Genomic DNA, 27912 nt, shown 5'->3' with positions numbered 1-27912 from the left:
AAATTGGAGATGCAGATTGGGCAAATTGTTTAGATGACAGGAGATCTACATCAAAGGTAAACACCTTTGTGGGAAAAAACTTGGTTTCATGGAAGAGTAAAAAACAGTCAATTGTGGCTAGATCAAGTGTAGAGGTTGAATATAGATCTATTGCTCATGGTGTTTCAGAACTATTTTGGGTGAGATCTCTACTGAGTGAGATTGAAATAAAAGCTGAGGAGCCCATAATGTTATATTGTGACAACCAAGCTGCAACCAATATTGCCGACAATCCAATTCAGCATGACAGGACTAAACACATTAAGGTTGATAGGCACTTCTTTTTTTTTCTTTTAATAAAAGAGAAAGAGTGACAATTGGAGAAGTTTGCTTGCCTTATGTCTCCTCTGAACTAAAGTTGGCTGATGTCTTCACCAAAGGGGTTGCAAAGAACAAGCTTAAACACAATCTATGCAAGTGAGGTTTTAGACAATTTTTGTGCAGTTTGTAGTGGTAGTTTTTTATTATTTATTGTTTAGATAAGAAGTGGGGACCACAGCACTCTTGTTGGGTCCTTTTTGAGCAGTTATTTTAAGTATTTTATGTGTTAACCGCCCTATAAGGGCATATTGGTCTTTGTACTCTTTATTATTCTAAAAACTATAAATAATAGTGAAGAGGGTGGCCAGAATTATTGCTCTCTTTTCTCTCAAATCTCTTCTCTTCTCTTTCTTCTCTCTTTCCTTCTTCTTCAAGAAGTATTCTTTTTCTTTTACAGATTTTAATTTCACCAGTCTTCTACTAAAGCAGCCTCAAAACAAATAAAAAGACACCTCAAAACCTGCAAATCTTGAGCACACAGCCTTGAAAAAAACAAGTAAAGCATCTGCAAATTGAAGTGAAGTTATAGGCCTGCTTGCAAGGGCAACTCTAAATCCCTCCAAAAGACCTCCGTCCACAGCTCCACTAAATAAACTTGGTGAGAGTTTCAACCATAATGGTGAAGAGGAAAAGGGAGAGAGGGTCCTCCTACCTCAAACCCCTTTTGGTTGCAAAGATGAATAGATCGACTATTAAGAGGCAACAATTAATCCTTCTTCTCCACTTCAAACCAAAACCCATCCTTCAAAGAAGATAATCCACAAAGTGGTAAGCCTTCTCCATATCTGATTTACACATCACCCCTCTCTTCACTTCTCAATCTGATCTGGAATCAATGAATTCAATGGCCGGCAAGGAGACATCCAAAATCTGTCTCCCATCAATAAAACCTCCTTGGGAGAGGGAAATAATGAAATCCAAGACTTTCTTTAGCTAGTTTGCTAGGAAACTAGGAGTTAAGATATAATCTTGTAGATGCTTCCCACCAAGCTGATAGACTTGAAGTGGAGCTGCAATGTGGGCCAGACTGGTGGCGGGATGGCATGGCCCAACACAACAGGGGTCGTGGCATCGTGCCTAGCACGTGGTCGCCACAATACCAGGCTGGGATGGGCCTAGGTTGCAAAGGGGACCAGGCCTCTCCAACACGGCACATGTGCAGCCCATGAGAATATAGTCATTGAAGGGGGCTCAACGGCTATATTTGCTTTTTGGGGGGTATTTTGACTAAAACACCCCCCAACAGCTATAAACTGCCACTAGGGGTATTTATGTATTTTGGATAGGGGAGGCAAAAAGTGACATAACGCCCCCTAAGGCCCTAACAGCTATATAACAGCTAGTTTAGGCCCTTTGGGGGTATTTATGTCAAATAACATATAACCCCTAAAATGACCAAAATACCCCTCCCAATAGCCATAAACAACTAGTTTTGGAGGGTATTTTGGTCATATTAATTCCCCCAATTCCTATAAATACCCCTACCCTCCCTCATTCTCACCACAACAACTCTCATACTCTCTTATATACTCTCATACTCTTCCAAAAATCCTTTTCCTTTTGTTGATGAAGCCCAATTCAGTAATACCAAGTCCCACTCTGGTAACAAAAGGAGTGAAGTCTAGACTATGTTTGAGATTGTGGAAATCCCTAGAAAAGGAAGAAGAGCAGTTTGCAAAAAATGCAAACATGATTTCAACTGCCACACCAGTGGTGGCATTGGCCATTTGTTTAGACACATGCAATATCACTTGAAACAGGGAAAAGGAGGAGAGCAACTTGAATGATTGACTCCATTGTATTATTTTTTAATGTATTTTTCATTTTTTTTACACATCATATTTGAAATGACAATTTTTTTCCAACTTATTACCTATTACTACTCATGCTAAATTTCTGCTATTATATTTATTTTTTATTTTTTCTAATTTTTATTAGTTTAGGAAAAGTGGAAAACTGGAAAAGAAATAAAGTAGGCCCAGTGCAGGCCCAGCCTTCCATGGCCTAGTTCCTCAGGCCCAGACCAGCATGGATGGAAAAAGGCCACTAACCATGTCGGGCCTGACTTGGGAGGGGAACCATGCTGCCCAAGACCGGCACAGCATGGCACGACACGGATGGCATCCAAGCTGCCTACAATCTGTGTTGTCCCAGCACGGCATGGCCCACATTAAAGGTCTAACTTGAAGTCCCTTGTATCAGAAGCTTCCTGTTTCTTTGGGATTAAGGAGATAAAGGTGGCATTTGTTGCCATCAATAGTTGCGGAGTTTGCATGGAAATCAGTAAACACCTCCACAAGATCTTGCTTCAAAAAATCCCAACACTTTTTATAGAACGTGATTGGAAATCCCCAACCAATTCATTAATCACCTCAAAAATCTCCTCCTTGGCTCCTCATCAAATCAAATGGCCTCTCCAAGCCACCACTTTCTTGGGCTAAGGTTTGGAAGAAATGAAGTCCATCAAATTTCAGCCTTACCATGTCATTTGTTGAAAATAGTCTTATGTAGAACTCCGCAATTGCCCTTCCAATCTCCTTGTTCCCTTCACAGTGCGAACTAGAAATATATATCTAACTAATGACATTTCTTATCCTTCTCACAATGAAAATTTTGTAAAAGAATGTTGTATTTTTGTCCCCCTCTTTTAGCCATTGCACCCTAGATCTTTGCTTCCTAGTAATCTCTTCCATGTTAGCTAACCGACTAAGTCTTGTAGCCTCCCACATCCTCCAATAAGGTAGACTCTTCTCTAGAATCTAGGGCTTGAATCATCCCCAACCACTCCTGTTTCAGGACATGGAGACAGCACAGCTCTTTTTTTTATTTTTTTTGATCAATCAGCACAGCTCATTCTTGCACCACTCTTTTATCCTTTACTTGAGGAACTTCGGCTTGCTCCAAAAGATGTGACAAAGAAAACCCTCTGTTGCCACATCATTCCACCAAGATTTAAGTTTTTTCCATAAAACCTAGCACTTTGAAAAGCATTAGCTCAAGGCAGAAGTGGCTACCTTTGCTCTGGAAAGGACCAACCTTCAGAAAAATCGATTTGTGGTCCAAAGTGGGTCTTGGCAAAGTTTGCTACTAAGGGCCTGTTCGTTTCCTCTTAACTCTTATCTCTTAAGAGGAATCTTTTAACTTCAAGAGAAAAATGTTTGTTTCCTCTTATCTCTTATCTCTTAAAGTGCAATCATACAACTTTTTTGTTTTCCAATGATACCCCCAAAAAGACAAACAAAAACTCTCATAGATGGGGTCAAAGCGGATATTTGATCATTTTCGGAATTCAGAATTCAGAACTCAGAACAACATTCTCTCCATTTAGAGTTCAGAGGAAAGAAAAGTTCACCAATACCAATATACCTCTTAAGGTAATTATTGCACTTTCAGATGTCAGACTTCAGAGCAAACGAACAGGCCCTAAATGTCACTAAAAATGTCCTTCCATCTGCAGTCTATCAAAAACCTTTCTAGGTACGATAAGGATGGTCTTGATCTAAGGCTACTCCATGAGTATTTTGCACCCTATAAGGGAAGACCAATTAAGCTCCACCTATCCACAAAATTACCAAACTGTTTCATGTCTTGCAACAACCTAATATCTCCCCTCTTTTCATGGCAAAAAATAATCACATTAAAATCACCAATAATGCACCATGGTCCATCCCATTTTGTTGGAATACTCTCCAATTCAACCCAAAAGGAATCCTTGAGAGAGTTGGAGCTAGAGCCATACACCACTAAGAAAATCCACTTTTTCCTTCAGCTAGATTGTGAAACACCACTGACAGCGAGATACACCCCACATGCTGGTCAACTTTTTCAAACAAATCTTTAGAATTGCAAAATCTTTAGTAGAAAGCACTAACTTGTGATACAGCAAAAAGGTAAGGAACTGAACACTTGAAAGAAATAAAATGGAAAATTAAGGCAACAAATTATCTATACAAAGGAGAGATTCAAACAGGAAGTGTTGCCAAGATTAATCATTAGGGCTGTTCACAAAGAGAACCAAACCGACCAAACCAGCCTGACCCAACTCGATCTGGTCGGTTTTCCAAGGTTGTCGATCAGTTTTGGTTTAGAAATTGGAACAAACCAAGAGTTTGGTTCAGTTTTGGTTTTCAAATTTGAAAACCAAAACCAACCCGACCCGAGCCGACTATGGTTACTTGGCTTTGGATTAACATAGGTTATTAGGTTTAGGGGTGTATGCTTCATGGTTTGTGGTAACTTAGCTTTGATTAACTTTTTTTTGAAAGCCAGCTTTGTTCAATCTACACTTAAACAATAAGAATCTTTTTGCATAATTCTTGAGGTTGGAAAGTTATACACTAAAACGGAAAGAGGGAAAAGTTCGTTGGGATTTCAGCCAGCCTATAGAACATTAGACTAGTATACTTGTTTGACTCAAAGACACAATGAAACAATGACACAATGACGCTTGACACAAATACAATTTTGGAAAAAGAAATCGGCAAGGCTGCAAAAGCAAATCGACCCCAAGTCCCTGACCTCTTCTCAGTCCTCTGCAACTCTGTAAAGACTTAGTGTGCACTCTTCAAGCCTTCACCATTTTCTTCTTGTTTCTCTTTGAAACTTTGAATAAAAGTTTGAAAATCCTAACTTCCTAAGTCCTGGCCATCGCTCATTCACTACGACTCTGTAACTTCTATGGAGGAGACTGTAAGACTGTATCTGTGAACATCTTTAAGTTTCCAAGGTTGTCAATCTCTAGTGTCTAGTAGTGTGAGAACTGAGAAGTTGGCCATTGTGTGATGTGAAGGACTGGACTAGTGAACTGTGGAATTCTAACTTCTAAGTATGAAGGATTGAATGTGCAATGTGGTAAAGACTAAATAGGTAATGTATTAATGTATATTGTGTTAAACTGTAAAATGACTATATGTCTATTGACTGTAGTTGGTTTGTTGTTTACTTGACACTTCTTTTATCTGTTTAACTTTAACCTCTGTTGTGGGCATGGCCAGCAGACTGACCCAATCAAACCGAGAAACTGACCCAAACCGACAATTCATGGTTGGGTCAGTTTCCCTTACAGTTGGTCGGTTTTGGTTTGCCTGTTCACCAACACAAGAGGTTGGTTTGGTTGGCCAAAATGTTGGCAACCGAACCAACCTGACCCGTGTACACAACTATTAATCATGGATCTAGCATGGTACATGACTGGTAGATATTCTACATAAATCCTATTCTTTTATTCCACTCTGTTTAGTCCACATTAAGTTATGGGCCCTCAGATGATTTCTCACTGATTCGACTTTCATCTCTTGTCCTTTCTGGCTACCCATAGCTCTCCTCAACCCTTTTTTATGGATAGCAGATAACTTCAATTAATATAATAAAAGAGTTAGGTTTATATACAACATGTCATGCATCCCATGTATAGGCTGGTCATTTGCCTTCTATGACCTAACCCACATATTTATTTACAAATGAACCCAGAATAATTGATCCCTATTTACCCCCCAGCTAGCGAAGGTATCAGACAAGTTTTTTACTAATTTTAGCACCCAACTGAAAGATGACTCCAGCTCTCTTGTAATCTGTCCTGCCTCCCTCATAATGTGCCCATCAGCCTATGTTGCCACCTTCTTTTCCTGTTCTTCTTCATCCAGCACACTACCACTTGGGAATCACCTTTTACCAGTATATTCCGTAAGTTCAGTATTCTGCTCACTTTAAGGCCTTGCACAACAGCTAATAATTCAGTCCTTGTGAAGTCTCCTTGATCAACCAGACCTGAGAAAATAGCTCATCTTTAGCACTTGTATCTCTTCTAGGCCCTTCAACTTGGTGAATATTGAGCTTGCCATACACTGTCAGTCCCAAATACAAATAAAGAGGGAGGATCATGTCAGGTTGGCACCAACATTAAAACTGTTCACCAAACTCTTACAAACATGGATCCTGAATCACCTGGTAGATGTTCTGATCGATGAATTATCAAATGAAAAAGGGAAGTAGCATAAATTAAAGCACTTGGTATTGTTTGCAATATCTTTCTACAAACCCTGTACTATAATTTATATTTGGAGAATGTTCTGCATGCTTCCCAATATCAGAAATAATTTGTTGTCCATTGTTAAATACTTGGTCACCACAATTGATCACTTGTACACACCTAACCTCCACATAGAAGATCCATGGGGAGGGAAAATAATTTGATTCAGTGTTTTAAAAGCGCAAGGCACAAAAAAAGGTGCATGGGTCAATTTGTGCCTGAGGCACAAGGCGAGGCATGTGCCTTTTTAAGCAAAGCGCAAAAATTAAAAAAAATGCTAAAAATAAAAAAAATGTCAAAATATCAAAAAATTATTAAACATAATATTAATAAAAATATAAACTTAAAGTTTAAAATAAATGTTTTAAAAAACCTAAATTAAAATACATAAACATAACATGTAGAGCATATTCAAATGAGAATTTAAAAATAAAATCAAACATATAAAACATTTTCAAGCATATAAAACCCACAATCTCTTTTTTTCTCAATTACATTACTTCAAGTAGCTAATGTGACATATTACATTAAACCCAAACAAGTCCACATTAGGGTCTTAAATTCTTAGTTTTCACACAAAAATAATGATTTTATAGTTTTAATTGCTTTTTAAGACGATACTTTATCAGGATGAATGAATGAACAACATTACCAACAGGCTAACCTAAGTAAGCCCTTAGAACATCAAGAATAGTGATGCCATCATCTTAGAACACATCAAATGGTACAAATAGAATTTCCTGAGAATATCACAAGTACCAGGTTGGAACGGGCTGTTGTTGTAAGTTACATATGCATAAAAGAAACGGCTATTATGAGTTGAATTGCCAGTATCAGCATTTGCTAGTTTCATGTTATTCAAGCAATTAATTGTTGAAGATCTCAGAAGGATGAATATGTGAAAAATAAAAGGGAAACTAATAGCAAATAAGGTAAAATTACCATACTTGAAAGAAGCATTTAATCACAACAAGAACTTGCTTTGAAACTAAATAAAGAAAGAGCAAAGATGGCTACCCGAGATTTGCAATTCCATTCATCGGATCTATAAGCTGCGGGGGCGGCGGTGGCTGTTGCTGCTGCTGCGGTGGCGGCGGCAGTTGCTGCTGCTGACTTACTCCAACCGCCACAGCTGCTGCTGAAGCCGGAGCCCCCTTTGCTTCAGCGAATCTCCACATGTACCAGGATGCAACAGAGCGGTAAGGCCTCCACTTCTCGCACAACTGCTCCATCTGAGAAGGCCGGGGCAATTCCTCTAGACCGTAGAGAAGCTGGACACCCTTGCGAACGCCAAGATCCCCAACGGGGAGAACATCCGGTCGGTGGAGAGAGAAAATCATGAACATATGTACGGACCAGGAGCCAATGCCTTTGACCATGGTGAGCATTGTGAATAGGGACTTGTCATCCATGTCTACAATTGAGGCATCGGAGAGGATCCCATTTCGGTACTTGTTGGCGAGGTCATGGAGGTAGCTGGCTTTGCGGCCAGAAACGCCAATTTGACGAAGCTGTTGAGGAGAGAGGGCAAGAACGGCCTCCGGAACGACGCCGGCCTCACCGCCGCAAAGCGAGACGAATCTTGTGTAGATGGAGGTGCCGGCCTTGTAGGCGAGCTGCTGATAGAGAATACTCTTAGTGAGGGCAAGAAATGGGGGATGAAAAGAATCAAATGTTGGTGGCTGGTGGATGTCGATTAAGCGGGCAAGCTGTGGATCGGAGTTGCGTAAGTGCTGAAGGGCCAGAGCAACCTCTCCTTCGCAAGATAATGTCCTTGCAACAACCCTTGGAACAACCCTGACTTGTTTCGCTACGATTCTGCTCTTCTTATTGCTGGTGGTGGTGAGGGCAGTATTATTGTTGGTCTTGTGGTCGCCGTTGGTAGCAGTGGTTTTGCACTCACCGTCGACTATTTTGTTGTCAGAGTTGTCGGAGGAGACATCGGAGGATGTTTTTCTGATTTTCCGCGGTCGGAATGGGATCTTAGTGGATGATGCAGAATTCTGAGGAGCAGAAGAAGCGGTCGTGGTTGGTGGCGCTGGTGCGACTAGTTGAGGAGGATTGGTGGTGATGTCATGGAGAAGCGGAGGAGCAGGAGGAGGAGGAGGAGGAGGAGGAAGAGGAAGGGGTTGCGACTGAGCCTGTGCCTGGGATTGGGATTGGATTTGGGTCTGGGTTGGAGGCTGGGTTTGCTCCCCCATGTATGAGAGAGAGACGGAAGGAGGAAGCTGATGCCGATTTTGAATTGGGGGTTGAATTGGTTGTTGGTTCATAACAACCACACCAACACGATCATCGATCAATCTCCTCACTGCTCACTGCTCACTCTATTTATCCATCTATCCCACTCTCTTCCATCTTCTCTCTCTCTCTCTCGTTCTCTCTCTTTCCTTTCAATTTCAATTTCAATTTTCAAAGGGGAAAAGCCAAAGCCAAAAACAAAAGGAAAAGAAACAAAACCAGTATCTTAATTAGATTGACTAGAGTTATGATGAGAGGCTCGCTTGGGTTGAAGCTCAAAACTACTACAACTCTACAAGTAGTGTGGGGGTGAGAGAGAGAGAGAGACAGAGCGCGACGCGACTCGTGAAACTGAAAGACTCTCGCTCGCTCTATCCGGCGCTTTTAAGATCGACGGCCGGTGTCCTTCCTCCCGTCCCGTTACTGTGCTGCAATAGTTTTTTTTTTTTTTATTGCTTATATTCTCGTTATATCAATTCTCATGTGTGCAAAGGATTGAAAAATTTATGGGCGTGTTTTCCTAATTCGTTTTTGGTCCAATTTCTTAAAGTATCTCTAAGGTCTAGGAAATTGATTAAGTCTATCCTTATTATTTATATATTATTTTAAATCATCTTAAATTTTTTGATAATTATCTAAAACCTTTCGTGATATCACGTGACTGAATTTTTAAAAATTCTAAAATTACCCTTTTATAATAAAAATGCCCTTCTGATTTTGGGTTCATTGAAGCTTGGACCAAGACCCCACTCATCAGGTCGGTTTAGTCGACAGAGAAGAGATCATAAGTTCTTGATAACGTTTGTTTTTTCTCAAAATTTTTTGTTGTTCTTTAACCTTTCCATGGCCTTTTATTGCTTTTGTCATCTTCAATATTTTCAGTTAAAAAGTGAAAGGCAAGAAGGGCTCAAAGGCCTTGGATGAACAAATCGACGGTCAAGTGCTTGAAGGAATGGAGCACTAGGACAAGGAAGAAAACCAAGTTCATAAATCATTATTGTTTCATCCCACTTGTGATCATCATCGTCCTGAACTCAGAGCCAAACCAACGCTATCTAAACTCCTCACCCCCTTCTAAGCTGAAATCTTAGATGCCCTGGTTCGTGGAATCAGTTCAATGTGGTTATTTCTCATCGATGGGTCAACTCCTATTTGTCGAATTTACAAGAGCTAATCTTTGATATTTCAGTCTATAACTCAATTCCCCTCCTAAAACCCTAACCTAGTGAAAAGTTGTTGTTGAAAACCGCTTTTCTTCCCAAAACCGTTTTCTTGTAGTCCTTAAAACCCAGTTAAAGTTTTCTTACCCTACTCTAGACCCACAGTTCTGTCTATCCTGGACACTAGAGGGCACTACAGAAGTTAGCAATTTGTATCTAGGGGAATTTAGCAATTCCAGCATCGCTGTCCCCACGACCTCCCATAGCCACCTCTCTCACTAGATTGCTTCTTGGGCTTAAATCTACCATCAACCTTTTCTATTAAGCTAATGGATTTTCACCTTCCCATCCTCAACAATACTCCACTTGGACTACTTATTTGTTATGATCCTTGATACATGTTGTAATCCTCCACCAAGATGAAAAGGATACCACCCTTACTACTGCTGATGTTTACAGGACTGTCATGGGTATTTACGTAAAAAAACCATGACCACTCCTACAAACCGTTAGAGATGTTGATAGAGGGGAGAATCATTGTCGTTATGATTACTGATTGTAATCATTATAAATCATTTCCTTGTAATGACCATGAGCCTATATAAGTAAGATAAGCCAATAAGGCAGGTCATTCGACAATTTATCCCATTTCTTCTTCCTTCTTCAGTGATTTTGTGATTGTTAAATCCTCATTGAGCGACACTCCGATGTTATTGCTTGGGGGAGTTACGTATCTATTTCCATCTCTAAAAAGGATATATAACAATTGGTATCAAAGCTGGTCAGATCCATGGATGCATGGAGGGCTAGACTTGAAGATCGTGTCAGTCGCCTCAAGAGTAACCAAGAGCGGATTTGGGCTCATCTAGCAGAAATTGAAGAGAAGCTCAACTAAATCTTGCCTCCGACTAGTTCACTAGAGGAACACAATCGTCGAGCTTCACCTGTGGACACTAGTTCTAGAAGTCTGGTCGTAGCATTAAGTTTGCCTAACTTGATGGAGGTTTACAAACCAGGGCCAACTCCGCCAAGTTCCATCGGTGATGCAAGGTTGAAGACTCTGATTCTTAAAGAGGCACAAGAAGTTCACTCCGATATGGTGACCATCAGCATGCTGAATAACAACTCTAGAATGACCAACACTCCCTTCTCTTACAAAATCCCCCTTCACCCCATTTTCTTCTTGCTCTCATTGAACCCTAGTCTTTTTATCACCCCCTCCTTCAAACAGACAACGACTTTCGCCATAAACCAATCTCAGGTTACCTTGTTCTCTCCATCTCGTTTCCCAACCATAGCTCAAACTATCACCTTGTCCTATCTCTATTACCTTTTCTTCCTGCTTCTATTGATGAACCCCCTCCTTGGCCTAGCTTCCTACTTCCTTTGACTTTGTTGTTGAGTTCAAACTTCTCTAAGATGGCACCCTCACTTTATAGCAACAATTACAAGCTCTGGCATTGTGTTATAGAGGATCATGGTGGTCAGAGTGCCTTTGACAAACAATGCCAGGGTGGAGGCAGATTTCTTCTAAGAATCTAGTATCAGTGGTGCATGAAGATCACTGTAAACCACCCAAGATTCACCATCTTGTTTCTTGTTGCAATAAGCATGCTCTCACTCACTCCCATGATATTGAGATTCCTCGCTCGCAGAGACATATTGGTGTTGCAGACGCATGACTTCTACACTCCCTATGCATTTGATCAGCTTGGGGGAGACAGAAGTTACAATTACATCAAATAAGTCTGCCATGTTTGAGACTCATCTTGGGGTTCTGACAGCTAGAGCCATGGTGAATCATGTCAAGCTTAATTTAATGATATTCATTGTTAATTTTCTAGGACTTTTGGAAGAAAAAACAAAGCCATATGCGTCAATCAATGTTGGCTCAACAAAGAGGCCCCCAATGTTTAAACCATTCTCGACTTCTTCTCCTGGTTCCCTTGTCCCACCTTCTCATCGGGAGTTAGCCATGGTTGCTCTATTTGCTATGTGCCACCTTGCGGAAAATCAAAGAAGTGAGCAATTGATTCTAGCTTCCATCATCTGACGTTTGGAGCACAAGAATGTCTCAAATGATTCCTAAGTCAAATTTGATAGTTTTTGGATAGACATTGGTTTGGATCAACAAATTCGAACACAAATTGTAGTTGTTGAAATTGGGATTATCAATGATCTTGGCAATCCTTATGAGCACATGAGGAGAAGTCTGCATGTGGGGAACAAATTATCTAGACTACAAGAGGTAAAGTTAAAAACTTTGCTACACAACTCAACTAGAAATCATCAGTTAGAACTGTGATGCTCGACCACTAATTAACAAAACGACTATACTATTGGGGAAGCTTTTCGCATCTAGGAGTTGATGCAAAGGCAAGGTAAAAATTTTATTAAAGAAGGATGAAAAAGATACAACAATTTTCAGGCATCTCACACCCAAAAAGAAGACATGTTACAGACTCCAAACGAACTAAGTACAAAGCAAATGGAAAAGATTCTAAGACTTAAACTTAGAATTAACTGATAGACAAGAAGCAAGCTTAGACATTGCGCTCTGAATTAATTCCTCCAAACTTCTCACTTTGTTGCAAAAAATTCTGTTATTTCTTTTAGTCCATAAAGTTACTAAGACAACCACATGGGTGGTTCTCCATATCAGATTAACCTTTTTCTTTAGGCCCGACAAATTCCAATAGCATAAGAAATCCTTAATTGAACCAGGCATAACCTAGCAGACCCCATTTGCTTTAAGAAAGTGCTCCCAAACTCTTATAGAGATCAAACAGTGGATGCCAAGATGATCAACTGTCTCCGGCAAAAGCCCACATAAGCCACAACTAAGGTCTGAAAGCTAAACCCCTCTCCTAACCAAATTAGCTCTCGATAGGCACTTATTTAGAACCATCACCCAAATCAAAAAATTATGCTTAGGTGGATTAATAGAATTCCACACCTGCTTGCTTGGAAAATCAAATTACTTGCTCTACTCAACTTTGAAGCCAAAGATTTAACAGTAAAAACACCATCTCCACCTCCACTCATTCTCCATATTAGCAGAGATAGAATGCCTCGGTAACAGTTGTAGAAGTGCCAACAGCTGATTCATCTCCCAATCAAAAAGATTTCGTCTAAAAAGGGGACACCAGAAGATTGATTCCCCAGTCACATCATAAGAATCAACCATTTAAGCCTTAGGGCTCAAGGCACACTGAAAAAACAACGGAAATGCTTCATCTAGGGAGGTGTCTAAACACTAGGATTCCTTCCAAAACTTCAACATGTCTCCCCTACCAATCTTGAGAGCGAGGCCATCAGAAAAAGTCGGGAAAGATTTCAAATTCCTTTCCAAAGTGAACACCCCTAGCTCTAAAAGGGATCCAAAGATTTCCAATTACCCCAATCCACCCCATATTTCGAAGCAATTAGAGTCCTCCACCAAGCATTCCTCTTGACACCAAACCTCCAAAGCCATTTACTGAGGAGAGAAGAGATGAAAAACCTTTAGCTTCCTAATACCTAACCCACCATCCTCCACAGGGAGGCAGACCTGATCCCATTTAACAAGATGACGAGGTCGTTTGGCAAGTCTTTTTTGAAAGATCTTTTGGAAGCTTTGACAGTCAAAAGACGATGTGAGCTTTTGCACCAAGATCTTAACAGCTTGAAGACCGTTTGGTTAAGGCATGTCTGTCCATGCATCTTTTCATGTGAAGATGAGTTAAAAAAAGGTGAAAAACTCCATTTAAAGCTTTCCAAAAATAGTCCGAAATGGGCTTCCCGTGTCTTTTCGGGGCTGCGGCTTTTGGCGGCTAGATCTTTTCCCAACCAAATAGGAAAAAACCAAAATGTGGGTTGTTGGGCTTCTAAAAGGCCAATAGCCCGCACGAAAAGACGTGCCAAACGAAGCCATATTTTTCTTTCTTCCGCCCACCCTCTCCACAGAAAATTTCTTTAAAGGGATTCCATCTTTTTTGCTACTTTGGAAGGGATGGGGAAGAGGGATAAGAAATAGGGTAAAATACAAAAACCTCCCCTGAAGTTTCTAACAATCATAAAAACTTCCCCTATGGTTTCACTTTAGCAAAAACCTCCCCTTTATTTTTGAAAAAATCGACAAATACCTCCCCTCCATCAATGACCAAGACGGAAAACGCTAAACCTATGATATTTTTTTTAAATACCTATTTTACCCTTTTACGAATTAATGCGCATTTATTTTCACTAAAATACCTCATTTAACTAATCGGAAGAGAAATATTGTTCATTGTCCTCAACTTCTCAAAGCACCTAAAAGGCGTAACCTACTCCGATCCATACCATTGGTCCTCTTTTTTCTCATTCTTCTTCTTCTTCTTCGAGAAATACTGTTCATTGTCATCAACGTCCAGTGCCTACGTCGTTGAATCGGGTCCAACACTCCAAACCCGGCTTGGGGATGAAGAATATCCTCCCTAAGTGTTACATACTTGTCGAGAATAATACGACAAAGAATCACAACAAGTTTGTCATGGCGAAGTCAGCTAGTAAAACTAATTCCAGTAGAACCGATTCTAATGAAGCCAAAGCTCCTTTGCCCTCGGAAAAAACCCATAAGCACAACAAGAGCAAAAAGAAGCTTAAGGGTTGGATCTTTGGATTCCTTGCTAGTGTGACTGTTGGAATGGTATCAGGATTGATTGTGTCGATATTGTTTAAATTACTACTCATTTGCATAAGAGGCAGGGTGAAGGACTCGGGCCTTGCTATCTTCAGTCCGCTAATCAAGAAGGCCGAAGATTTAGCATTCTTGGAAAAAAAAGATGGGCTTGCATCTCTGGAGATCATTGGACGAGGATGATACGGAGAGGTTTACAAGGCTGAATTACCGGGAAGCAATGGGAAGATTATAGCAATCAAGAAGATAATACAGCCCAACCCATCGATGCAACTGAACTAGTGGAGGAAGACAATAAGCTTCTGACGAAGAAGATGCGGCAAAATTCATTCAAAAATCCAAATTGTGGGTCAGATTCATCATCGAAACTTGCTCCCTCTGCTAGCCCATGTGCCACGGCCAGATTGCCACTACCTGGTGTATGAATACATGAAGAATAGGAGCTTACAGGATGTGTTGAATAAGGTATCAAAAGGGGAGAGAGAATTGGATTGGTTGGCGTGACACAAGATTGCACTATGAGTGGCCGCTGGCCTTGAGCATCTCCATATGCACCACAACCCTCATATAATTCACAGATTTTGGGCTGGCGAAGGTAGTCTCGGAGATGAACACCCATGCCACAACCTCCAATGTGGCTGGGATTGTTGGATATATTGCACCTGAGTACCGCCAAACACTCAAATTTACCAATAGGTGCAACATTTACAGCTTTGGTGTCATTCTAGCAGTGTTGGTTCTGGCAAGCTGCCTTCGGATGACTTCTTTCGGACCATAGAGGAAATGAGCTTGGTCAAATGGCTCAGAAATCAAATGATTTCGAGGAACCCAAGCACGACCATAGATCCCAAGTTGAAGGGGAATGGGCATTATGTTGGAAACTACTTGGTTGTTTGTTTTTTTTTCTCTTGTCTATGTATGAATAGGAAAAATGATGTAGCATCTATCTGATTAGTGTGAGCTTTGTTTGATGATCAAAGAGCTCCATGAATGTGAAGAAGAAGAAGAAGAAGAAGAAAGAGAGAGAGAGAGAGAGAGACCGACAATATGTGAAACAAATCGGCATCCATGAGAGCAAGTTTGTCAAAGTAAGAAGAAGAGTTCCTGAAGAGAAAAGAGACCACAAAGAGGTTTGGGTCCTTAGGGAAAACCACAAGATGTCGCAGGATCGATATTGTAGATTGGATTTCCACTTGAGGGCTATTCTAGTTGGAGGGATAATTGCATTTGCAAAAGTGGCTGGTGCAATGAAGGTTGCGGGTGGAGTAAAGTTAGGGGTTGTAGTTGTTACCATGTCAGTAGCAGCAACTGCAACTATGGCAGGATCTAAATGGGAAGTAGATGATGCTAGCAAGTAGCCTTAACAGTGTCATTGACGAAAGGGTGAAAATGTAACTATGCACATTTTTTGTCTTGATCATTGACAAAAGAGAGGTATTTGTTGATTTTTTCAAAAATAGAATGGAGGTTTTTGATAAAGTGAAACTATAGGGGAGGCTTTTATGATTGTCAGAAACTTTAGAGGAGGTTTTGTATTTTACCCTAAGAAATATGTAGGTAAGAAATAGTACTTTTAATGAGAGTAACTTTACTCCCTGATGAAAGATATTTGGCTTTCCATGAAGCCAGTTTCCTTTCCATCCTTACTACCATAAGATCCCAAATAGCACTCAAGGTACACTTGGCACCTAGAGGGAACCCAAGGTATTTCCTAGGGAGATAATCCACTTTACATGCAAAGGCTTCAGCCAACTCTTCCAATTGGTCCACTAGAAAAAGAACACTCTTTTCCAAATTTACTTTGAACCCTGAAACCACTTCAAAACAATACAGGATTCCCAACATACTCTCCAATTAATCTCAAGAAACGCCAATAAAACACAAAGTATCATCTACAAACTGTAACATGTGCACCTTCTCCCCTCAGGTAGATTTGAAAACCCTCCCATTGCTTATTCTAGTTATTCCTATGATATCTTGGGAATATACAAACTTGCGTCTAATGCAGGCCTTTTCAGTTGGCTATAGTGTTGGGAAATTGCTAAATGGAGTGAAACGGCTACATGGTTATGTGGACAAAATTGAATGGTTATAGTGGGATTTAATTGCCGACAACACCATACTAAACTCCTACTTAGCTTGTGGAGGTTTGGCATATACAAGGAAGCCCACTGCATTTACTTTTGTTAAAGGTAAGGAATGAGAGATTTCAGTTCAACCATTTATTCTCTCTGAATGCAACCAATGGGACCAAGAGTCTTCAACTAGGGAAACAAGCTCACGGTTATGTTTTGAAACAGGGTTTATTAGTTTGTGCAAGTGTCCAAGTTCAATTCTTGCTTATCAGCTTGTATGGAAAACGTGGCTAGATTGAAGAGGAATGCTTGGTGAGAACTCTAGAGTGCAATAACTCACTAATGGTTACATGGTTATTCGGTGATGCAATAAAGGAAGCTGAAATGTTTTGGATTGATGGTGAATGAAGGGGTAAAACTTGATCATGTTCCCTTCTCCATGACACCAAAGATGATTTTGTTATTATCTACCTTGGCAAGTTTGACTAGTTGCACAGTGTCGCATGGTTGCACGGCAAAATCAAGATTTGAGTTAGAAATAATGGTCTCCTACCCCTAGACTGAAGCCAATTCAAAATATGAATTTACCTGATACATTTTCCATGGTTTTAGGCAAATCCCAACTGCAAATTCCCTCTGCTTCATGTTACTCATCACTGGGAATAGCCAACATAGAATGGGTAAAGAGGGTTTCAAGTTACTCAAGAGTCAAGACCAAGATCCAGAAGGGCTTGAAGCTAAATGTTGTAACATTCTTGTCAAAGATATTGGATTACAACCACTCAACTCTGATGGAGAAAGGGGCATCTCCTAATGTAGATTTCAGTATGTATACTCTTAAGTTAGCTATTACATATGCATTTAGACAGCTATTTACAACAGCAAATGCCACCAAAAAGAGATGGGGAATCATATGTCATCACTTTTTTAACATCAGCCTTGAGGACAAGGCTGAAATTAAGGGGGTGGGAATGTTACGATCCTTGATACATGTTGTAATCCTCCACCATGATGAAAAGGGTACCACCCTTACTACTGCTAATGTTTACGGGACTATCATGGGTATTTCATAAAAACCATGACCACTCCTAGAGACCGTTAGAGATGTTGATGGAGGGGAGAATCATTGCTATTATGATTACTGATTGTAATCATTATAAAGCATTTCCTTGTAACATCCATGAGCCTATATAAGTAAGATAAACCACTAAGGAAGGTCATTCAACGATTTATCCCAATTCTTCTTCCTTCTTCAATGATCTTGTGATTGTTGAGCCCTCTTTCAGCAACACTCCGGTGTTATTGCTCGGGGGAGTTACGTATCTCTTTCCATCTTTAAAAAGGGTACGAAACATTATTCATGTTCTTCCTATCCTCATCAATGATGTGAATTGGGTGTATGTTAGGAGAGATCGATAACAGACTCTTCAACATTACATAGGCCTTCTTGTAATCTGGCTTTGCAATCAAGATTCCACCCCTCCTCTTCTTCTTGCCTCCATGTTCAGGGTCGAGACTAGAACCCTCTTGATTTCAATATTTGAAGTTGAAGGGATGGTCTTGAGAGCAATCTCTTTATTGTTGGTGAGAGAAGATGGCATGGGAAACTTAACGGGGAGATTTGTAAAGTGCACAACTCTTCTTCCCAATTTTATGTGCATCATCACACCGCCAGTTGGAAGTTACAACCATAACCATTACAAGTAATGGAGTTTCTCCTATTCGTAAACCATGGCGGATATCCTTTTGACATAGGAGTTAATTGAAGGGTAAAATTGACATTTCATCATTTTCGTCAAGATTTGACGACGATGACAATTGCTAGAAAACTTGGGTAGTTTAAAACAATATGTAAATGGTAAGAGTAGGGTTAGTCAATTTCCTAAATCTTAGGGGTACTTTGTCCTTCATTTTTCAAAGACGACTCACCGTGAGTTCAAACTTTCTCACTTAAGCCTTGACACATAAAAAGTGAATTCTTTTTATGAACAATCAATTATCCTCTAAGGATCTGTTTGTTTTGCAGGAATAGGGGTCTAGAATTGGACTGGTGTTTCAATTGTTTGGTTTGGTAGAATAGAATATTGATTCCCATTCCTAGCAGAATGACACTCCCCCATTTGAGGGAATGGTCATTTTGGCCTCCCTCATTGGAAACGAGATTTCCAATCCATAAAAAAAAAAGATAAGAGTGATTGAAAACCCCCAAACCCTATTTCTCTTTACTCAACAATAACCTTCCTTGGAAGTCATGCATATCTAATAGAATCTTATCCAATTCCTATTTGAACCAAACAAGTGGGGGAATAGACTACTCCAATTCTGGTTCAAGGGGATGATTTCAATTCTGAATCCAATTCCAATTCCAATCACAAATCAAATAGACACTAAGAAATTTAGGGTTTGATTATGATATTGGATAGGGGTGCCCACGGTTTGGTTAACCGAACCATTAACACTTTTTGCAAACCAAACCGGTCCTACTGTTTTTTCAATTTCTCAAAACCACTGGTTAACCGGTCTGTCGATTTTGGTTTTTTATATTCATAATATATATTATATAAATATATGTATAATATTATATTATAAATAATACATGATATATAATATATTAAAAATATTATAAAAATATATAATATATTTATAAATAGATTATTAAAAATATAATATATGTATACATTTATATATATTATACATATATATTTATATATAATATATAGAAAATATGTGACATCTAATTAAAATATATATAAAGTATACATATAAATATATATACTAGTCGGTTCGGTTAATCGCCGGTTTTTTTAGGGTAACCAAAAACTGAACCTGACCTTTGGTTTTTCAAAAATACCAAACCAAAACCAAACCGATCGGTTCGGTTAATCGCATTTTCCAGTTTGGTTTTCTTGGTTTGGTCTGATTTTTCTATTTTTCATGGACACCCCTAATATTGGAAATACATGATACTAGTAAAGTGAATTCAAATCTAGTCTTCACACCATCCTCACAACCCCTTGCGACTGTGCATTGGGAAAGTGTATTTATATGCTTTTATTTGTGGGAAAATATTCCCAATACACAACTGTAAGGGGCGAATTAGAGGATAGTGAAAACAATTTTATGTGGATCAAATTTGAATTCCAAAAAAGCTTGTAACCACAAGGTGCAATAAGGTCTCATGTTGATTGTATTAATAGAGACTTGGGTTTGAATCCTGCCTGCAGGGGTTGGGGTTTATGGGATATCCCCCATTTGTAGGGACACAAACGGATTGGATCGGAATTGAATCAAGGTAGATCCGAATCCGATCCGACATGAACAATGTTGGATCCAATCCTAATAGGTCTTGATTTGAATTTGAATCCTATCAGTAAGTTGATCTTCATATTTGATCTGATCCGAATTGTTTCTTTAAAATTTAATAAATTATTAAAAGAAAAATAAAATATACCAATTTAAATAAAGAAAAACAAAATATACAAGTATTTTTTAATTATTTTCCTCATATATATACATGTTTTTTATAAAAAAATAAATAATATAAAAAATTTATAAAAATACAATATAAATAATATATTTATAAATAAATAAATAACATATATTTGTATTATATATTTATATTTATAAATATATAACATATATCGGATCAAATCTTCTCGAATCAGATAGGGGTGATCCCAATTCGACCAAAATAGGATCGGATCTCAGATCACGATTTGATCCATTTGCACCCCTACCCATTTGCGTAGCCCCACGACCCCCCCCCCCCCCCCCAACACACACACATAAAAAAAAAGCTTGTAACCAATCAAGTGTTTCTCAAAATTCATAGGCATGGATTACATAAACAATGTTAGTACTCTCACCCGAACCTAGACCACAATGTTTTTCTCCCGCAGTCTATTCATCTCTCCCTCCCTCCCCCCTCTCTCTCTCTCTCTCCGGGTTGGATCCAAATTATAAATGAATCTATTAAATTGAGAGTTTGTCTTGGATGTTGACTCACATTTGGTTGAATGTCGATGTAAGGATTTTGTTGACGTTGACCAAGGTCTAACGTGCTATAGGTTGAGTATCCGAAAGAGGGAACCCACCATCATAAAGATTAGAGGTGTAAACAAATCGAATTCGATTCGAATCAGGCAATATCTGAATTCAAATCTGATATCTGAATTCGATTTGATATCCGATAGATATTGAAAATTAATATCTGAATTCGAATTCGATTAAATATTCGAATATTCGATTCAATTCAAATTCGATTAATTAATTATTTTAGATAACTAGTAAATATATAAAATAAATATTTTATTGATATAAAGTATATAAATTTATAAATTATTTATATAACTTAATTGTTATATATAAATTATATAAAATATTTTATATATTATATATAAGAATTAAATAATCGGCCGAATTCAGATATTTATCAAATCGAATCAGGTCATATCCGAATTCGAATCCGATTAACTATTCAGTATGAATAGGATATCCGAATTTGACCGATTAGATATTCGAATTATCCGAATTCGATTCGATTATGTCGAATATCGAATTCGAAATCGGATTTTTGAATATTGTGGACACCCCTACTAAAGATGGATTCCTTTTATGAAATAGCCTTCCAAAATAACAGACTTTTCAGGTTTTACTACCCTTTTCTTCAAGCCAAACACAGTTGGCGAACTTGCCTCCATTTTACTGGATCGTTTCAATGAAATCAAGTCCTCTCTAACTCTTTTATTAAAAAAAGTTCTCTCTAACTCTATTGGTATTGTTAGACCAATCACGATTAGACCTATTCAGGTCCATGCTTTGGGCTCAATTTTATACTATTTCGGGTTCGGGCTGGGCCCATTCAAATTTTGGCAAAAACTATGCCTGAGCTCAAATTGGGCCCATTCAAATTGGGTTTATTAAATCAATTGTCATGTTGGAGTTTTGGATCTTATTGTAATAAGAATTTATTTTTATGTAAATTAACTTGAAATTGATTAGACTATCATATTGGAATTCCAATGTATATGGCATAATGGAATGACAAAATAGTAGGGAGCCCATGTAGTTAGGAATAAGACTTAGATGATGATGTACAAGGAACAATCTTGTCACAATGAAGTTTTAAGGTCAAAATGAATAAATAGTGATGTGACGCAATCTGGCTGTTCCTAGCTGGAGGTGATTCGGCTTCCAGTAGACGACGGACGTAGAGAATTTGCACAAAAAGAATCAGAGAACCCGGGGGTGCTTACCCGGCGAGGTCACTCCGACGCTTAAGTCAGTATGTGTGAGCTGAGAGTAATTAAAGAGCAAGAGAGCTAGTAAGCAGTAATTGCGTGCGTACCTTGGGCCCCGGGAGGGAGGCCTTTATATAATGGAGTCCTTGCGGGCTTCACGGAGTAGTTTCGAGATCAACGCCATGATAGAATCCGTTTCCGTGTTATCTGGAGATAACACTATTAGTTGACAAGGCTAATCACTTCTGCCCGAATCAGACGGAGAGATAATGCTTAGTTGTTATGAGGCATGATCCCGCAAAATTTGGGAACCGTTGGAGTGACTTTCGGGGTTGTATTGAGGGCAGATCGGTATACCCGAGCTGGTTTCTGCCTCAAATTGATATTCTCGAGTTAAGGCACGTACACCTCGAACTGAATTATGTACTGGTGCCGTGACCTGGTACCGAGGCGCCCTTAGCTCGGGATGATTTCAGCTCGAACCCTTAGTTCGGGGTAGTGGAGTATCACTTTGTAGCGAGCTGGCCATGCCGAGTTGGCACCTATGTCGAGTCATGTCCATGTGTCCCCTTATTATGAGGTCGGGCCAAATCACCCTCCATCAAATAGAAACTATTATATGCATGGTAGATGAGTGATAAGTGATGATTCAATCAATTATTAGGAAACATATCAGAGATGCAATCAAACACATATAAACGTGGATATATAACCACTTGTTTGATTTCTTTTAAAAGTAAACATAAGGCTCAATTTTGAAATATCATATACAAGTTTTTGTACTGTATATATTTGTATTTATATCCTTGCCAAACTGAACCCAAATAGCAACATTTCTATTGGGAAAAGGCATATATGTATTGTAATAGTTTGAGTGAGACACATGTATTATTGTTGGCATATCCCACAATGTCTATGGAATTAGATTAATCAATATTTAATCGGATATATAGCTAGTTGTAGTTTTCATATAATAACTAATAGAGCACTCCATATTTAATTCTCTTGTTGCACACCTATATACAAATTATTATCATCATTCAAGTCTTGTTCACTTGAATTTTGTCCGGCCATTTTATTTTGCTTAGCATTTAAATCATTTCTTATTACTTCCACCTAAGTCCTTTAGGCTGTGTTTGGTTTGAAAAAAATAGTAGGGAAAGGTAAGGAAACCTTTACAAACCTTGTATAGTTTTTTTTTTTTTACCTTTTCCTTCAAACCAAACATAACCTTATAGATTTATACAAATAAAAAACACGAACTTTCTGTTAGTCATATTTTGATATGGTATTAGAACAAGTAATTTGTGCTTATATTAATTTCTACAAAAAAAAAATCCGCTTATATTAATTTGATTGTTATGTTTCAAATCCTATTTATAAAAGCTTCTGCCTTCCAACACGCATGAAGTCTGTTGCCCATACGCCAGGCTTTTTTCTATTTTTTACTTTAATTTTGATTTTACTTCATTTTGTTTATTTATTTGGTTTCAACTTCCTTTGACCTTGCATACTTGGGAGTGAATTTCTAAAGCTTTTCATGTTTGTTATCACTCAATTTGATGGCTGTTACTTCCACAATTTGGCTCCATCAGAATTGAATTAAATTCTTTTGAATATTTGCATGTTGGAATTTGTTGCTTCTTCTTTTTCCTGCTTTAATGTGATTTAGCAGAATGACAATCGATCTGTATGTCCCAAGTTTAATCTTCAAGCTATACCTCATAGTTTAGATCTGTTTGTTTGGCATGAATTATCATGTTAATTAGTGTATAGGAGGGTGGTATGAAATCAATTTATGTGGCTTATGGTATGCCTTGGACTTTTCTTGTGTGGATTTTCTTTTTCCATCTGTGGCTTTGTCTTCAAAAGTCAATTTCTTATGATTACTACCAGCTTTAAATCCAGTCATATTTGGTTGGTGAGATCTGTAAAGCTGTTCTATATGGCATCTCATGATTCCTCATAGTATGTTACTAGTGGTGACCCGTGCGATGCACGGGATGCCCTTTAAAAATATATTTTAAGGGAGAAAAATGAAGTAATAGTGATTCATCACCAAAGTTTTATTTTATATATTTCTATATTTTTATATGTAGAATAGTAGAAAGAAATAATTTTCTTTTCTGTTTTAGTTATTGATCTTTAAATTTTCCTTTTTATATAACTTATATATTATGAGAAGCATATAAACCAATTGATGGTGATTCAATTGATATATTATCTAGCTATTTGTAGTAGAGACTTAGGTTAGGGGGATAGGCTAGCCCCCATTTTGTAGCCCTATAAAATAAAAAATGTGCTTAGCATGAGATTAATAACCTAGTTAAAAAAAAACAATTTCAAAATTGAATTAATGAAGATAATCAAAGACTCACATTAAGTTCTTTTTTACTACATTTTATTCTTGAACCAGAAATAAATCTACATTAAATTAAATTAATATAAACAGAGGGAAAAACCTAATAGCCCAAGGAAAGGAGAAAGGATTTGTTTACATTAATTTGGGTCCAAGCTGAGGTTCATATTTATTTATAAAAAAAGGGTAAAATACAAAAACCTCTCCTGGAGTTTCTGACAATCATAAAACCTCCCCTATATTTCATCTTAACAAATACCTCCGCTGAACTTTTGAGAAACTCAACAAAAACCTCCCTTCCGTCACAGTCCCAGATGGAAAACGTTAGATTGATGCACCAGTTTTTTCCAAATACCCATTCTACCCTTTTATAAATTATTTTGCATACAAATTACTGAAATAACCCTATTTTAACTCAACAAAAACCTCTTTTAACGATCATTTTAGTAATTTTACATACAAAATTACTGAAATATGTTTTTGGTTGAGTTAAAATGGGATTATTTTAGTAATTTTGTACATAAAATAATTTATAAAAGGGTAGAATGGATATTTGGAAAAAATGGGTGCATCAATCTAACATTTTTCCGTCTGGGACAGCAACGGAAGGGAGATTTTCGTTGAGTTTCTCAAAAGTTCAGGAGGGGTATTTGTTAAAATGAAAATATAGGGGAGGTTTTTATGATTGTCAGAAACTTCAGGGGAGGTTTTTGTATTTTACCCAAAAAAAAGCTAAGGTTCATATTTAGGTTGACCCTTTACCTAACCCAAGCCATCTAACATACATCCATACTTTATTAGAGAGAACCAAAAGGATTAATAGATGTTTAAGAGGAAAATAAGGATTTAATGGGAGCGAGATGTTACAAACATTAAATATTAAGGTTATAGAGAGAGAGATTGAAGAATGATCATATTAGATAATAAATATGAATTTTATGAGAGACAATGAAGACCCGTGAGATTTTTAATGATTTAATTTAAAAATAAATATGCACATGTGTGAGAAAGGAGAGGAGGAGGACGAGGTATGCATGTGCTCTATGGTGAGAGGACCTTCACCTCCCCTCTTTCCTCTTTCTACTATATATATGGTGGACCAAGGATCCTTTGGACTGTATTTTAACCATCATTGGGCTATTTTTGGTTTGATAGCAGAAAGTTGAGAGTACATCCCCTCAAAATTTCATTTCTTATTGTCTATCAAACCAAACACAACTTTAGGGATGGATATCAGAGAGAGAGAGTCCTTGACTTCTTATTGTTGAATTGACTTAGCCTAGGAGCTTTTAGAAAAGCATTTAACTAATCCATGCAAAATTTTTCATATTATAGTTTATTTAGTATATTTAAACTCATATGGGTTCTCTTGTAACACATTGGAAATACAATTTCTCTTACCTATTTTTATCTTTTCAAATTTGAAATATAGCTAAAGAATATGATACATTTTTATACGCGTAATTATAATCATGTATTACAATAAGAACTCAAGTGGATTTAAATAAGTAATTAAACATCAACTCTAAATGGAAAACAAGAGCTAGACAAATACAACCAAATCTTGACGTACCCTACAAATCATAATTGATCATTCAACACAATCCGTTAGGAAAAATTCCTAATTAGTACCCTGTACTTTAGGCCTAGTGTCACTTTGGTCCTAAACTTTAAAATGTGACAATTGAGTACTCGAACTTTTAAAACGTGTCAATTTAGTACCTACCTTTAATCAACCGTTAAGTGACATTTGAAAAGACACAAATGCCCTTCGAGTGTCATATAATTTTCTTTATCAACCATCCAAACATTGATAAAAGATGAACAGTCCAAAATCCTTGCCTCCTCTATTCAAGAAAGTTCGGGTCACTAGAATGTCCACTGAGACGTAGGGCTGTTCACAAATAAATTCAAACTGACCAACCCAGCCCGACCCAACCCGATTTGGCTGGTTTTTCTTCACCACAGGTCGGTTTCGGGTTGTAAAGATGGGTTAACCGATAATTTGGTTTGGTTTCGGTTTTACACATGAAAACCGAAACTGAACTAAGTTATCTATAAATATATTCTTACTGAAATATTATATATAATATGTATATTTCGGTTTTAAATATATTTCCAGAAAATATATTCATATATATATATATATTTAAAGCTGAAATTATTTTGGAAATGTATATATTTAAACCAAAACCGACCTAAACTGACCATGTCAGTTTCGCTTAATAAAGGGTCGGTTTCGGTTTAATATTTAGGTAACTCGACCAGGTCGGGTCGGTTGAAAAAAAACTAGTAAACCGACCCAACCCGACCCATGAACAACCCTAGTGAGATGTGACCCCAACTTTATTGAATAGAAGAGAAAATGATTTGGGACTGATTATTTCTTGTCAACGTTTGGATGGTTAATAAAGAAAATTAAATGACACTCGAAAGGCATTTGTGCCTTTTCAAATATCACTTAATGGTACTAAATTGACACTTTTTGAAAGTTTGAGTACTTAATTGTCGCATTTTAAAGTTCGAGAACCAAAGTGGCACTAGGCCCAAAATACATGGTACTAATCAGGAATTTTCCCATTTATTTACAATGGATAGCATTCCTTAAATCAGGCTTCCAAATGAGACCTTAATTTTTTGTTTATTTGTTTGTTTTGGCTTCATGGGGTTACACAAACCAGGGGGGTCCTCTTCAGCCAGCCAGAGATCTTACCAATTGAGCCAGTTGGAACCTTCAAACGAGGCAGTAATTTTTTTTTTTTTGATTAATTAGTACATAAACATACATGAGCATGATAAACAAGCACTTGGTTTTATAACAATTCATTAGATATCAATTTATTAGTACAACATTTACCTTACAAGGTTTACAGATTTAATTAGTGGGAGCTAGTTTCCTTCATTTTGGTGCAGAATCAATGTATAAATTACTAGTATATCATCTTAATACCTGTCAAGTATGCATCTTATGGTTAATTAATTTGGTAAGTCACAAAAAAAAAAACGAAAACATGTTATTGGTTGTATCCGTCTTGGTTTCTAAAACTGAAACCAAATACGTCGTTTTCTTCAGTTTCTGATTTGAAAAAACATGTTTTCATATGATGATCAGTTGTCATATTTCATAAGATATTTGTACTCATCAAAAATTTGTTTCCCTTCTAAAGACCAACATTTTGATGATTCTAAAAACATGAATGTTTTCTTTTTCGAAACAAAACCAACTTATATAAATAACTTTGCCTTTCAACACAAAATCACAATTGGAAAAACATATTTTAATTGTTTGGCTAGTGTGACGATTTCAGAAACAAATAAAAACAAAAAAACATTCTTATAAAACACAACCTTGTTGAATTTGACATGAAAAGTTGGTTGGGAGCTTTATATCCACAGATTTGTATTGTAGTATTGTACCACCCCCGGACGGGGCCCGCAAGGTTTGGTTTCTTGGATCCCTTGGCAAAACAGTTATAAGCTGCCTTTCAACTCTCATGGTTTGAATGGATGGTATACATGGACTGATGGGCGACTACTTGTTGGTGGGTCCAACCACATTTTTGTTATTCTTTACATTTCCAATTTTTTATCTGTTTGTACAATCAAGATGATAAATGGGGGAATTTATCAATCAAGACGAGTATTTTAAAAAATAAAACTTAAAAAGTAAATAAAAATTTATAACATGAGATAAAGTGAAACTGTTATACAAAAATATCAGCTGTGTGTCATTGATTTGACGATCCAGATTAATGAACACCGTCATCTAGCGGCTCGCGAGACCAAATCAAC

At 37.8% G+C, this 27912-nt stretch overlaps 1 protein-coding gene and 1 pseudogene across 6 annotated transcripts in view; one reads left to right on the top strand and one right to left on the bottom strand.

Annotated features, from left to right (window-relative positions):
- Positions 1 to 9109, bottom strand: part of LOC104601851 (uncharacterized) — a 28826-nt gene extending 19717 nt beyond the window's left edge. For 5 of the 6 annotated variants that reach the window (XM_088893332.1, XM_088893337.1, XM_088893333.1 and 2 more), the window contains exon 1: positions 7406 to 9101. In XM_088893332.1, coding sequence (XP_088749458.1) covers positions 7406 to 8661 — 1256 coding nt within the window. In that variant the 5' untranslated portion in view covers positions 8662 to 9101. Of the gene's footprint in view, positions 1 to 7405 lie in introns of all 6 variants that reach the window. The other variant, XM_010265340.3, reaches the window with a different exon arrangement.
- A 5118-nt stretch (positions 9110 to 14227) lies between these two features.
- Positions 14228 to 17594, top strand: LOC109114974 (uncharacterized; annotated as a pseudogene).
- Positions 17595 to 27912: the final 10318 nt, after the last annotated feature.

The sequence above is a fragment of the Nelumbo nucifera genome, chromosome 1 (assembly GCF_055504915.1).
Source record: "Nelumbo nucifera cultivar China Antique chromosome 1, China Antique-T2T, whole genome shotgun sequence".
NCBI lineage: Eukaryota > Viridiplantae > Streptophyta > Magnoliopsida > Proteales > Nelumbonaceae > Nelumbo > Nelumbo nucifera.
The sequence above is the reverse complement of the archived record's forward strand: the minus strand, read 5'-3'. Positions and strand labels throughout refer to the sequence as shown.